This window comes from Rhagoletis pomonella, unplaced genomic scaffold (assembly GCF_013731165.1).
Source record: "Rhagoletis pomonella isolate Grant_MI unplaced genomic scaffold, Rhpom_1.0 Rhpom_scaffold_00002, whole genome shotgun sequence".
Taxonomy (NCBI): Eukaryota; Metazoa; Arthropoda; class Insecta; order Diptera; family Tephritidae; genus Rhagoletis; species Rhagoletis pomonella.
This window is the reverse complement of record NW_023458556.1, coordinates 46,392,026-46,402,893: the sequence shown is the minus strand read 5'-3', so window position 1 is coordinate 46,402,893 and position 10,868 is coordinate 46,392,026. Positions and strand designations below refer to the sequence as shown.

Here is a 10,868-nt window from a genome sequence, read left to right as displayed (position 1 = left end):
TGTAAATGGATAAGCCCTTCTAGAAGGCATGCAAGGAAGCACTTTTTACAGCCCTTCTTTGACCTGATCTATGTATGTACATGAATACTCGCTCTTATGGCTTCGTCCACAAAAGTCATTCATCACTTTTCTTAATACACGCACTGCTACATATGTAGTTATTATTCGACAGCCTGTGGAAACTTTTAATTTTACTTTTTTTCCTATTTTTAGTACTCGCCTATAAATATCAATGAATAATGGGAAAGTCAACAACGTACGACATCAATAGCCATGTCTATCGAGAGACCACATTATCCAACACCGACGTCAAACACAATAATATCGAAAATAACAGTAAAAATCCGACAAAAACCACGTCACAGACGAAGCCAAAGAAAGTGCGGCGTGACAAAAGTGATTTGGGTGAGAATTTCAAAGCGCCAGATGGTGGCTGGGCTTGGCTGGTGTGCATAGCTGCGGGTTGTTCGAACGTGAGTAGTGGCCTAAATTGTGTCTTAATTACATATGTGCATACATATTTATGTTTAATTATGTTCATTATATTTTTCTTAATATTTCAGCTGTCGATCTATCCATGCTTGCAGCAGTTTGGTTTTATATTCCGTGAACGTTTGGCCATATTAGGTCTAACCAGTTCAGAAATCACGACAATCATTAACACAAATCCAGCGGTGTCGGCATGTACAGGTAATAAGTAGCTGCTACATATATTTCGGAAATATTACCTCTAATATTATTTTAAATAAAATCCCCTTCAATTTTTTACACACTTTATTGTAGTGAGAAAAATCGGAGTCATAGTTGCCCACTGTTGAAGAGCGCTATGAGAAAACACATTCCTTAATCGAAAAAAGAATTCCAAATGAAATTAGGACGGTCTAAAGGCTGATTTTCAATACGTCGTATTTTGACGCCAAAATTTTTCTACATATTTTGACACAACTTTATCTCTTTTACCCATCTCTAACCGATTAAATTATGGGTCAAAAACTGACAGATAACCGATATAGCAGCGCATGTAGAGGACTAGAGATCATGCGTATACCCGGAAAACCCGACAACACTAACGCCTTTGTCCCTGTGGACCGACCCCATTGAGTCTGCACTCTTCTTAGGGCTTCCGTTAGTGGAGCTTGATGACAACGACTGAGATATTAACCGATCTGGGCGGGGTTGTTGTGGCCGCTGTAACAACAACAACAACAAGAGATCTATCTTGATCGAAATCAATCGATGTACCGGTTTTTAATCTCATTTTACAATGTGTTTTCATTTATTTAACGACAAATGTCAAATCGCCTTAACTGCAGGTCTAGACATCGCCTTAGATAGTATTCATTTGCTTACTCCTCATTCCCAATGCGGTGTTTTCGTCATAGAGATCTCCATATTCGTGATCAATGAACCATCAGATCTGGAGTTTTTCGGATGGTCTTCCGTCGGTTTTCCATTTAATCGCGACCCTAAAGCTATTCAGGCCTCACAATCATCTCGTCTGGTCCATAAGTCATATGCAGCGGCTATAATGTATACAGCAATTTTTCGAATATGATAAACGTGCATATTAGGGTGGGCTGAAAGTAATTTTTTTTTTTTAATTTTCACTATTAATTTCAAAAATATTGTTTATTATGCAATAAAAAAATCGATGCAAAAAATAAATATTTTTGGTCTATATCTTAGGCTTGCCCAAGTTAATGAAAGTATAAAGTGTTAGCTTACTTCAATTGCAAATTTAATTCTCTACAAAAACGTTACTAATACAAAATTATGCAGGACTAATAGTTTCGATGGTAGTTGCAATTTTAGTAAAAAAAAAATGTAGTTTTTGTACATTAATATAATATTTATGTGTAAAAACTATCGATAAGTCGCACATTTTACACGAATTTAAATTTCATACGAAAAGGTAACTTTATGAAATTATTTGCGATTAGCTTTCTGAGATAATTGCGATTTTTATTAGAAAGTCGGTGTTTCTGTCCATGAACGAAATATTTATGTGTGAAAAAAATTAGTAAATTACGAATTATATATCGAATTCAAAGTATCAGGAAAAAGTATTTGTTTTTTGGAAAAAACCTATTTACATAATTTTTTTTTATTAAATTTTTGGTAAAATCAAATTTCAAGTCTTATTATTTAAACACTAATTTGTTAGCTATGACTGCGGGGTTGAAAAAAGTTATTAATTAAATTTGCGATCGAAGTAAATTAAGAAAAAAATTTTCTCAACACTGAACTTGAGCCTTGGACGAGCCGAAGAATTTGTTAGAGCATAACGAAACATATTTGTCTAAATAAAAATGCAAAAAAAAACGGATATTCGGCCCACCCTAGTGTTAATCGGAAGTTTTTTTCTTTTATTAATCATACCTGGACATGGCCTCAGCCGTCTCAGCAAAGAGTGAGGTTGCGACAGGACGCAGCATTTCTGTACAGTTCCTAATTTCACTACTTTGAAATATATTGCTAGCTAGGATTTTCCTGCTGAAACTGTGGTATTTTCTAGTAGACTTCGCGATTCTATTTAGCATGAATTTCACCTTGCAACAAGCTGCAGTCGTTTGGTTGACAAAAGACTGACTGAATCAGCAGTTCTATGAGTAAAAACAGCGCTGATTCTTTGCTTCAACTTTTAAACGTCAGTGTCCCATTCTAGTACATATATTGAATAATTTTTAAATTTTTCTGCTTAAGACCCTAATTTATGGGTAATAAATTCGGCATACAAAATTACGAAATAATTTCATACAGTTAACTCTCTTATTGTTTCCAGGTCTCTTAAATGGACCTATGTTTCGACGCTTTACATTTCGTCAAGTTGCCTTGGCGGGTTCACTTTTCATTTTTGTCGGTCTAATGCTTACAGCGTTCTGTGAGTCTTTCATCGGCTACATGGCAACCTATGCGATTCTTTTTGGTAAGTCTCACACTTATAGCTTTTAAACATACATACATCAACTAATATACGGCTTTCTCCGCACACCGCAAAGGTTTCGGCGTGGGCATCAGTGTTTCCGCTTCTTCGCTTGCCATCAATACCTACTTCAAGAACAAACGTCGCCGCGCAGCCGGCTTCTCATGGACACTCACTGGTTTGGGACCGATATTCTTGCCTCACGTTGTCACACTATTCCTCTCCTACTATGGTGTGCAGGGTACGGTGTTCATTTTCGCCGCTCTCTCACTACATTCAATGGTTTGTGCACTCGTCTATCAACCGGTGCGTTATCATGCGCCACCACCCGATATTGCTGAGACGGCCGGAGATTCGGGTATTGCAGCCGGCAAACCAGACTATCTGTGTGAATACTGCCAACAGCAAAACAAACGTAATGGCATCTTTTCCAGTCAATATTTGTATCAAGACGATGACGAAGCTATGCCGGGGTATGAAATAATTGAGCCGGGTACACCGATGTTGTCGCGCGCCAACGACGGTTGGTTCGGTTCGAAGTTGTCGTTGACCTCAACGCACAAAGGTGGTATACCACGCTTTCGTACCGTAGCCAGTTCCAAAGATATCGAGAGCATGACTCGTCTTAATCGTGTGATATCTGAAGAGGAACTGAAGACGGCCGAGGTTTACAAACCGAACAACTTCAAACGTGAACGGGACGAGGTGTTGCTCAAACATTCGAACAGTAATGCCAATTTCCGAGCGCCACATCTTGGTGGATTGCATGGTGCGATAGCTCAATTGCATTGTACTTGTGCCGAGGAGCGTATGCTTCTCGAAAAGGCACAGCTTCGCTCAAAGTTTGCAGATAAAAAGCTGGAACCGATGGCTGAAGAGGATGACGATGCTGCTGTGTCGGTGAAGAGTTTTACGTTTATGCAAAAAGTGATCGCGTTCTTCGATCTAGATTTGTTGCGTGACTTTACTTTCGTCAATTTAGTGGTGGGTTTGACGATGATCAACTTCGGCGAATTGAATTTTTCCATACTTACGCCTTTCATATTACACGATTTCGGATTTACGACGTCACAAATGACGTCGGCGTTGTCAGTACTTGGTGGAATGGATATTATCGTACGCTTTATTGTGCCATTCGTGACGGAGAAAATACCGTGGGATAATCGAGTGTTCTTTCTAATAGGTAAGGGTTAAGGTGGGTGTGAGATACAATTTTGTTTTTATTGGTAAGCATTCGTTCACTATTTATGTGAAATAATCTAGCTTGGTAAAATAGTTTTGGTCTCTTAGATAACTTCAAGGGACTTACATATCGACGGCTGAGTGAAAGATTTTGCTATCTCAGTTATTTTTATTTAATATTTAGTTAGGTGTTTTCGAACCGGCATACATATATGTACATACATACATGCATACGTTTTCATATCTATCATTTAGCATTTTAAATTCAACAATAAAATTTTTCCTTTCACAGGCGTCGTCGGCATAGCTATTGGACGCACTGTTGTAGCCTGCACACGCTCCTACACAGTCATACTCTGCACCTTTGTCTGGATCGGAATGTGCAAAGGCGTGCGCACCATATTCTGGCCACTCATCATACCCAGTTGTGTGCCGTTAAAGCGTTTGCCTGCCGCTTCCGGTTTACAACTGCTCATTTCCGGTCTGTTTACGTTCGCTTGTGGGCCGCTTGTTGGTGAGTTGGACAAAGGGATTTGACGCTTCACTATTATTAACTTTTTCTTGCAAATATGTCTGTTATATGTATGTATATGAAGTTTTATATTTACCTACATACATACGTATGTATATTAGGGTGCATCACTTTCGATAAAAAAAATGGTATATAAACTATTTCTTATACATATTAAGATTCATGTAAGTACGAAAACTGATTTTTGGAGGTACATATTTTCAATCGGTCTAACTCACGTAAATCTTAGTATATTTCTGAAATATTTTGACGGATGTCTTAAGATATAATAAATTTTATAAGTCCAGTGGAAACCCCGCAATCTTTTGTGATAATGCACTCTAATGTACAGCCGTATATTTAAATTATATTTATATATATTGGCCCGTAGTCATAGTCAAAATAAAGTCGACTTTAAAGTTAGTTGCAGCTTTTTGACATAATTTTCAATGGGATATCTGTCAAAAAAGCTGCAACTAACTTTAAAGTCGACTTTATTTTGACTATGACTACGGGCCATTATATTTAAATTATGTAGTACGGAACCTACTTTTCCACTGCTGCTATTACCTGCATTCACTACACATTGCCACGTTTTTAATTTCAGGTCTCATACGCGATCGATTCGATTACTCGATCACCCTGCATTTCCTCAACGCAATGTCATTTATGGCTGCTACTTCGTGGTCGATAGAGGCGCTAGTGCGGCGTCACCGTCGTCGACGCCGTAATCGTCAGCAACCTTGCGATACGTGACTGTATGCTATTAACGTCGCTAGACATTTACTTAATTGCCGGCAGATGACGTTGTCACATGGCGCTGTCACATGAAAGACACAAACCGGAATGTGTGATTTATATTAGAGATTTGTGCTGCCAGCGATAACATTTCACTTACTCTTTGTAGAAATAGCAAAGCATATCGGAAGCCTCTTGGAAAGACTTGTGTTTCTACATGAAAAGGGATCAACTTTGTACGCACGAAGACTATTATATATTTTTTTTAAGCAACTCGAGAATTCTATTATAAATCCCACACTTCCCTCTTTTGTACATATATAAAAATTAAAAAGTTCCTTGTTTTATAGTAGCTGTACTAAGCCATTAATAAATGTATGTAACGTTAAAGTCCAAAAAAATGCCAAAAACATTCGGTTTTCCGATAATCAAAAATATGTGGTATCTAAAGAATTATGTCGGATTAAAAACCTTTGCTTATGCAAACATACTTATTTTCGAATGTGATATATAAATAAAGAAAAACAAGATTTTTTATGTACATATGTATAAGGTTACCTTACTTTTTAGGGAATGGGTCGATTTGGAAATAAACATATGTACATATAGGGTGATCCATTTAGGACTTGGTTTTTTAATTTTAAATAAAACTCTTAGAACAGAACTGGATGCAAGGCGAATTTATATAAGGTACCACCTTTCAGCTATTCTTCACAGAATGAAAAAAGGGCCGCCAAAAATTCAAACACTCCCTTTTCCCTCACCCACTACAGAAATACAAAATTTTGACAATCAAGCGCTGCTCGCAGCTGATGAAACGACACCAATTGATTTTTGTCGGATTTCCCGAATTTTTTGGATACAATTTCCGGCCGTGGAAATGTAGCCTATGCTCAGGGGCAGGAAAGAAAAATTTAAACAAATTTTCCGCTGTCGCTTGCTGCCCATTACTGCTCGCCTGGTATTCTTTGCCGGTGGGCCACCGATTGATTTTTGCCGGACTTCCCGAATTTCTTGGATAAAATTTCCGGTCGCGGAAATGTAGCCTATGCTCAGGGGCAAGAAACGAAAAATAAAAAAAAAAATTTCCGCTTCCACTTGCGGCCCATTTCTGCTCGCCTGGTATTTTTTTGTCGGTGGGCCACCGAAATTGATTTTTGCCGGACTTCCCGAATTTTTTGGATAAAATTTCCGGTCGCGGAAAAGTAGCCTATGCTCAGGGGCAGAAAAGGAAAAATTAAAAAAAAAATTTTCGCTGCCTCTGCTGCCCATTTCTGCTCGCCTGGTATTTTTTGTCGGTGGTCCACCGAAATTGATTTTTGCCTGACTTCCCTAATATTTTGGATACAATTTCCGGCCGCGGGAATGTAGCCTATGTTTAGGGGCAGGAAACGAAAAATTAAAAAAAAAATTTCCGCTGCCACTTGCTGCCCATTTCTGCTCGCCTGGTATTTTTTGTCGGTGGGCCACGGAAGTTGATTTTTGCCGGACTTCCCGAATTTTTTGGATACAATTTCCGGCCGCGGAAATGTAGCCTATGCTCAGGGGCAGGAAACGAAAAATTTAAAAAAAAATTTCAGCTGCCGCTTGCTGCCTATTTCTGCTCGCCTGGTATTTTTTTGTCGGTGGGCCACCGAAATTGATTTTTGCCGGACTTCCCGAATTTTTTGGATAAAATTTCCGGTCGCGAAAATGTAGCCTATGCTCAGGGGCAGGAAACGAAAAATTTAAAAAAAAATTTCCGCTGCCACTTGCTGCCCATTTCTGCTCGCCTGGTATTTTTTTTGTCGGTGGGCCACCGAAATTGAGTTTTGCCGAACTTCCCGAATTTTTCGGATAGAATTTCCGGCCGCGGAAATGTAGCCTATGCTCAGGGGCAGGAAATAAAAAATTAAAAAAAAAATTTCCGCAGCCGCTTGCTGCCCATTTCTGCTCGCCTGGTATTTTTTGTCGGTGGGCTACCGAAATTGATTTTTGCCGGACTTCCCGAATCTTTTGGATACAATTTCCGGCCGCGGGAATGTAGCCTATGTTTAGGGGCAGGAAACGAAAAATTAAAAAAAAATTTCCGCTGATACTTGCTGCCCATTTCTGCTCGCCTGGTATTTTTTGTCGGTGGGCCACCGAAGTTGATTTTTGCCGGACTTCCCGAATTTTTTGAATACAATTTCCGGCCGCGGAAATGTAGCCTATGCTCAGGGGCAGGAAACGAAAAATTTAAAAAAAATTTCCGCTGCCGCTTGCTGACCCTTTCTGCTCGCCTGGTATTTTTTTGTCGGTGGGCCACCGAAATTGATTTTTGCCGGACTTCCCGAATCTTTTGGATACAATTTCCGGCCGCGGGAATGTAGCCTATGTTTAGGGGCAGGAAACGAAAAATTAAAAAAAAAAATTCCGCTGCCACTTGTGGCCCATTTCTGCTCGCCTGGTATTTTTTTGTCGGTGGGCCACCGAAATTGATTTTTGCCGAACTTCCCGAATTTTTTGGATACAATTTCCGGCCGCGGAAATGTAACCTATGCTCAGGGGCAGGAAACGAAAAATTAAACAAAAAATTTCCGCTGCCACTTGCTGCCCATTTCTGCTCGCCTGGTATTTTTTGTCGGTGGGCCACCGAAATTGATTTTTGCCGGACTTCCCGAATCTTTTGGATACAATTTCCGGCCGCGGGAATGTAGCCTATGTTTAGGGGCAGGAAACTAAAAATTAAAAAAAAAATTTCCGCTGCCACTTGCTGCCCATTTCTGCTCGCCTGGTATTTTTTGTCGGTGGGCCACGGAAGTTGATTTTTGCCGGACTTCCCGAATTTTTTGGATACAATTTCCGGCCGCGGAAATGTAGCCTATGCTCAGGGGCAGGAAACGAAAAATTTTAAAAAAAATTTCAGCTGCCGCTTGCTGCCCATTTCTGCTCGCCTGGTATTTTTTTGTCGGTGGGCCTCCGAAATTGATTTTTGCCGGTCTGGCGGAGTTTTGAGGGTAAAACTTCCGGCCGTAGGAATGGACCTATGCTCATGGGGCAGGAAAAGCTCAATTGAATTTTTTTTTTAATAATTTCCAAGTTTAGTTATCCTAGAGGTAAAATGGCTGAATTCGTTTCATAAAACATTTATCATCTTTAGTTTTTACTTTATTAAAATCATCTAGACAATCATACGCTTAAAATTAATCTTATTTAAAGCTATTAAATAGATTGAAGTACATAAAAATATTAAATTTATAATTCCCAGAATGAGCTAAAAAACGTATTGCTTAAAATGGGAAACGTTTTGCTAAAAGTAAAAATCGTATCAAAAAATTTAAACTTTCTGTATTTTTTAATACAAAAATACATATTTAGTAGGTTCAACACTTATTTGTCTCGCTTTGGTCGTTTTTTTTTTTAATTCAATTTAATTTTAAAACTTTATTTCGCATACAACGATTTAGGGTCCATATTACTTTTATTCTTAAAACTAAATTCAGCACATTGGGACTGATTTATCCTAGAGCTTTCACTATATATAATTGCTTTAATTAAATTACATCCTTAAGAGTAGTTACTAAATGTTAAATGCGCTTAAATATGACATACGCATTTAGTTACACCAAAATATCGATTGAAAAATTATATTACAAAAGTTATATGAGTCCACAAGATCGTTCCATTTCGATTAGTTGTGAGTAATTTTCAGCACGTGTATATATTTATCTTGGCGATGGCGACATTGTGGAACGCAGTCGTCTACCCTTCTTCACCATCGACAACTGCTCGACGAATGCCATTGGTCTGGTTGTTGCATCCTGTTGCTCACTAGCTGGCGTCGTTGTTATAATATTCAGGACCTATTTGTAGGTATGTGAATTGTGTGCAGTTGTGTGGAATGTTGATGAATTATGTCAGTGTATGAAGTGTAGTTGTAGTGGTATGTTTTCGATGTTTAGTGATTTGGAGAAGAAGAGAAAATGCATATGAGTTGAGTATGGCTGTCGTCTTCTCGGGTATTTTGTATGTTGAATTTTATTTGATTTTAGCGCGATTTACTTTTGAATTTCCATCGATGATTTCCACTGGCTTGGCTGGTACATACGCCGAGAGACCCATGAGACCGAAGAGCTCAGGACGGTAAAGGCTAGGCGCTGGCGTTGATGAGTTGTTGCCTGGAAAGGGGTTTTGTGAGTTTTGGGAAGTTAAAGTTTTGGTGGTTATAATTATTTTGGTTTTAAAACCCTATCCAAGTAAAATTGATTTAATAATAATAATAATGATAATAGATTTTTTAGATCCTGATAAATCGATGTTAGGGCTTTTTAAGAGGGATTCGATAATAACGCTAGGAAAATGTAAGGTAAATTAGAACTGATGACAAACAGCCAGATAAAAAACGCCTGAAATATGAACAGAAGAATATCGACTGCGACCAGAGCAATAAGATAAAGAGCAAACTTTATAAAGTGGAATTTTGAATGTATGTTTTTTTTGTATACAAGGAGAATGCATCGAAAGCCTAACTTCCGCAGAGTGGAACTTCAATTCGCTGTACCGTATTGTACGTTCCTGTCTTAGTGCAGCTCGTCGTAAGCTGCACCTGCTTGCATCTCGTAAAGATCCCGAAGTCTTGGCGCGCTAGCCAGAAAACTTTTAAATTAGCTAGTTGCGTCGCCTTTAAGGGTATAAATAATACTGGTTCGCGATATTCAACCAGTTTGGACCACTAATCGGCATAGTATTCTGAAGAGGAAAGTGGATAATGTACGATGATCTCAATGAGAAGGAAGTAGCGACAAAATCCAGACATAAAATACTGCCCAACCTTATAATTTACATTTTGAGTAGATAAAAAATAATTTTATAATCATCAATGCCGTAGTAAAAGGTATTATTTCATAATTTTATTCACAAGGATTTTTTTCAGTTATGCTATAGTAACATTTGCGATATCGCAATTCTATCGAAGAGGGAAAATATTTCTCTTCACCTCGATAAATGCTGATTGGAAAAACCACCGAAGTCCACCCCTGCAGGAACTTGCCTCTCGGATTCAGGTTGATACAATGATAAATACATCTAATTTACTATCTCATTTGTTTTTGGAGAAATAAAAATGAAACATAAAATTTTTAAATATACATAACTAGTATTAGTTAGATCAAAGGAAGATAATACATAGCAACGAAAATTAAACTTTCATTTTACGGAGAAGAATCGCATTATTTTAGTAAGTGGTTTTAGTCGAATCCGGCATCGTATGCAAAAATAAAGAACGCGAAATGGAATCAAAACCAAAAAGCTATACGGAAATGATCCCTAAACAATGATTATAAATACTCGTCAAAATTACAAAATAACACCAATAAATCCGAGCAACTTTATCGTAAGTGATCGATAGCTATTAATTTATCCCATCTTGTGCGTCGTGCGATGAATTATCGTAACACGATAAACTATTATAACTTTGTACTGAGCCAAGTAGGATTGTTTCATTTTATCCCAGCGCTGTCAGACAAACTATCCTAATTCAGTTGTGCCTATTTT

General features: G+C 38.2%; 2 protein-coding genes across 2 annotated transcripts; one reads left to right on the top strand and one right to left on the bottom strand.

The window, feature by feature from the left end:
* Positions 1 to 213: 213 nt before the first annotated feature.
* On the top strand, positions 214 to 5,976 carry LOC118733711 (the record flags this gene model as incomplete). The annotated part of the gene is given in 6 exon segments (XM_036463239.1): positions 214 to 473; positions 564 to 690; positions 2,783 to 2,926; positions 3,000 to 4,106; positions 4,398 to 4,619; positions 5,224 to 5,976. Coding segments are annotated over 6 exon segments (1,983 nt in total). The 3' UTR covers positions 5,373 to 5,976.
* Positions 5,977 to 8,726: 2,750 nt separating this feature from the next.
* LOC118733710 lies at positions 8,727 to 10,377 on the bottom strand. Its single transcript, XM_036463238.1, has 2 exons — positions 9,378 to 10,377; positions 8,727 to 9,178 (listed from the first exon to the last, which is right to left on the bottom strand). Exons 1-2 carry the CDS (start codon positions 9,435 to 9,437, stop codon positions 9,041 to 9,043), a joined length of 198 nt encoding a protein of 65 aa, XP_036319131.1. The 5' UTR covers positions 9,438 to 10,377; the 3' UTR covers positions 8,727 to 9,040.
* Between the last annotated feature and the right edge of the window lie 491 nt (positions 10,378 to 10,868).

Coding starts and splice junctions, on each gene's coding strand:
- LOC118733710 (XM_036463238.1), bottom strand. CDS start 9,437: ATGGGTCTCTCGGCGTATGTACCAGCCAAGCCAGTGGAAATCATCGAT. Junction 9,179..9,377: donor TCATCGATGGAAATTCAAAA/GTAAATCGCGCT, acceptor ACCTACAAATAG/GTCCTGAATATTATAACAAC.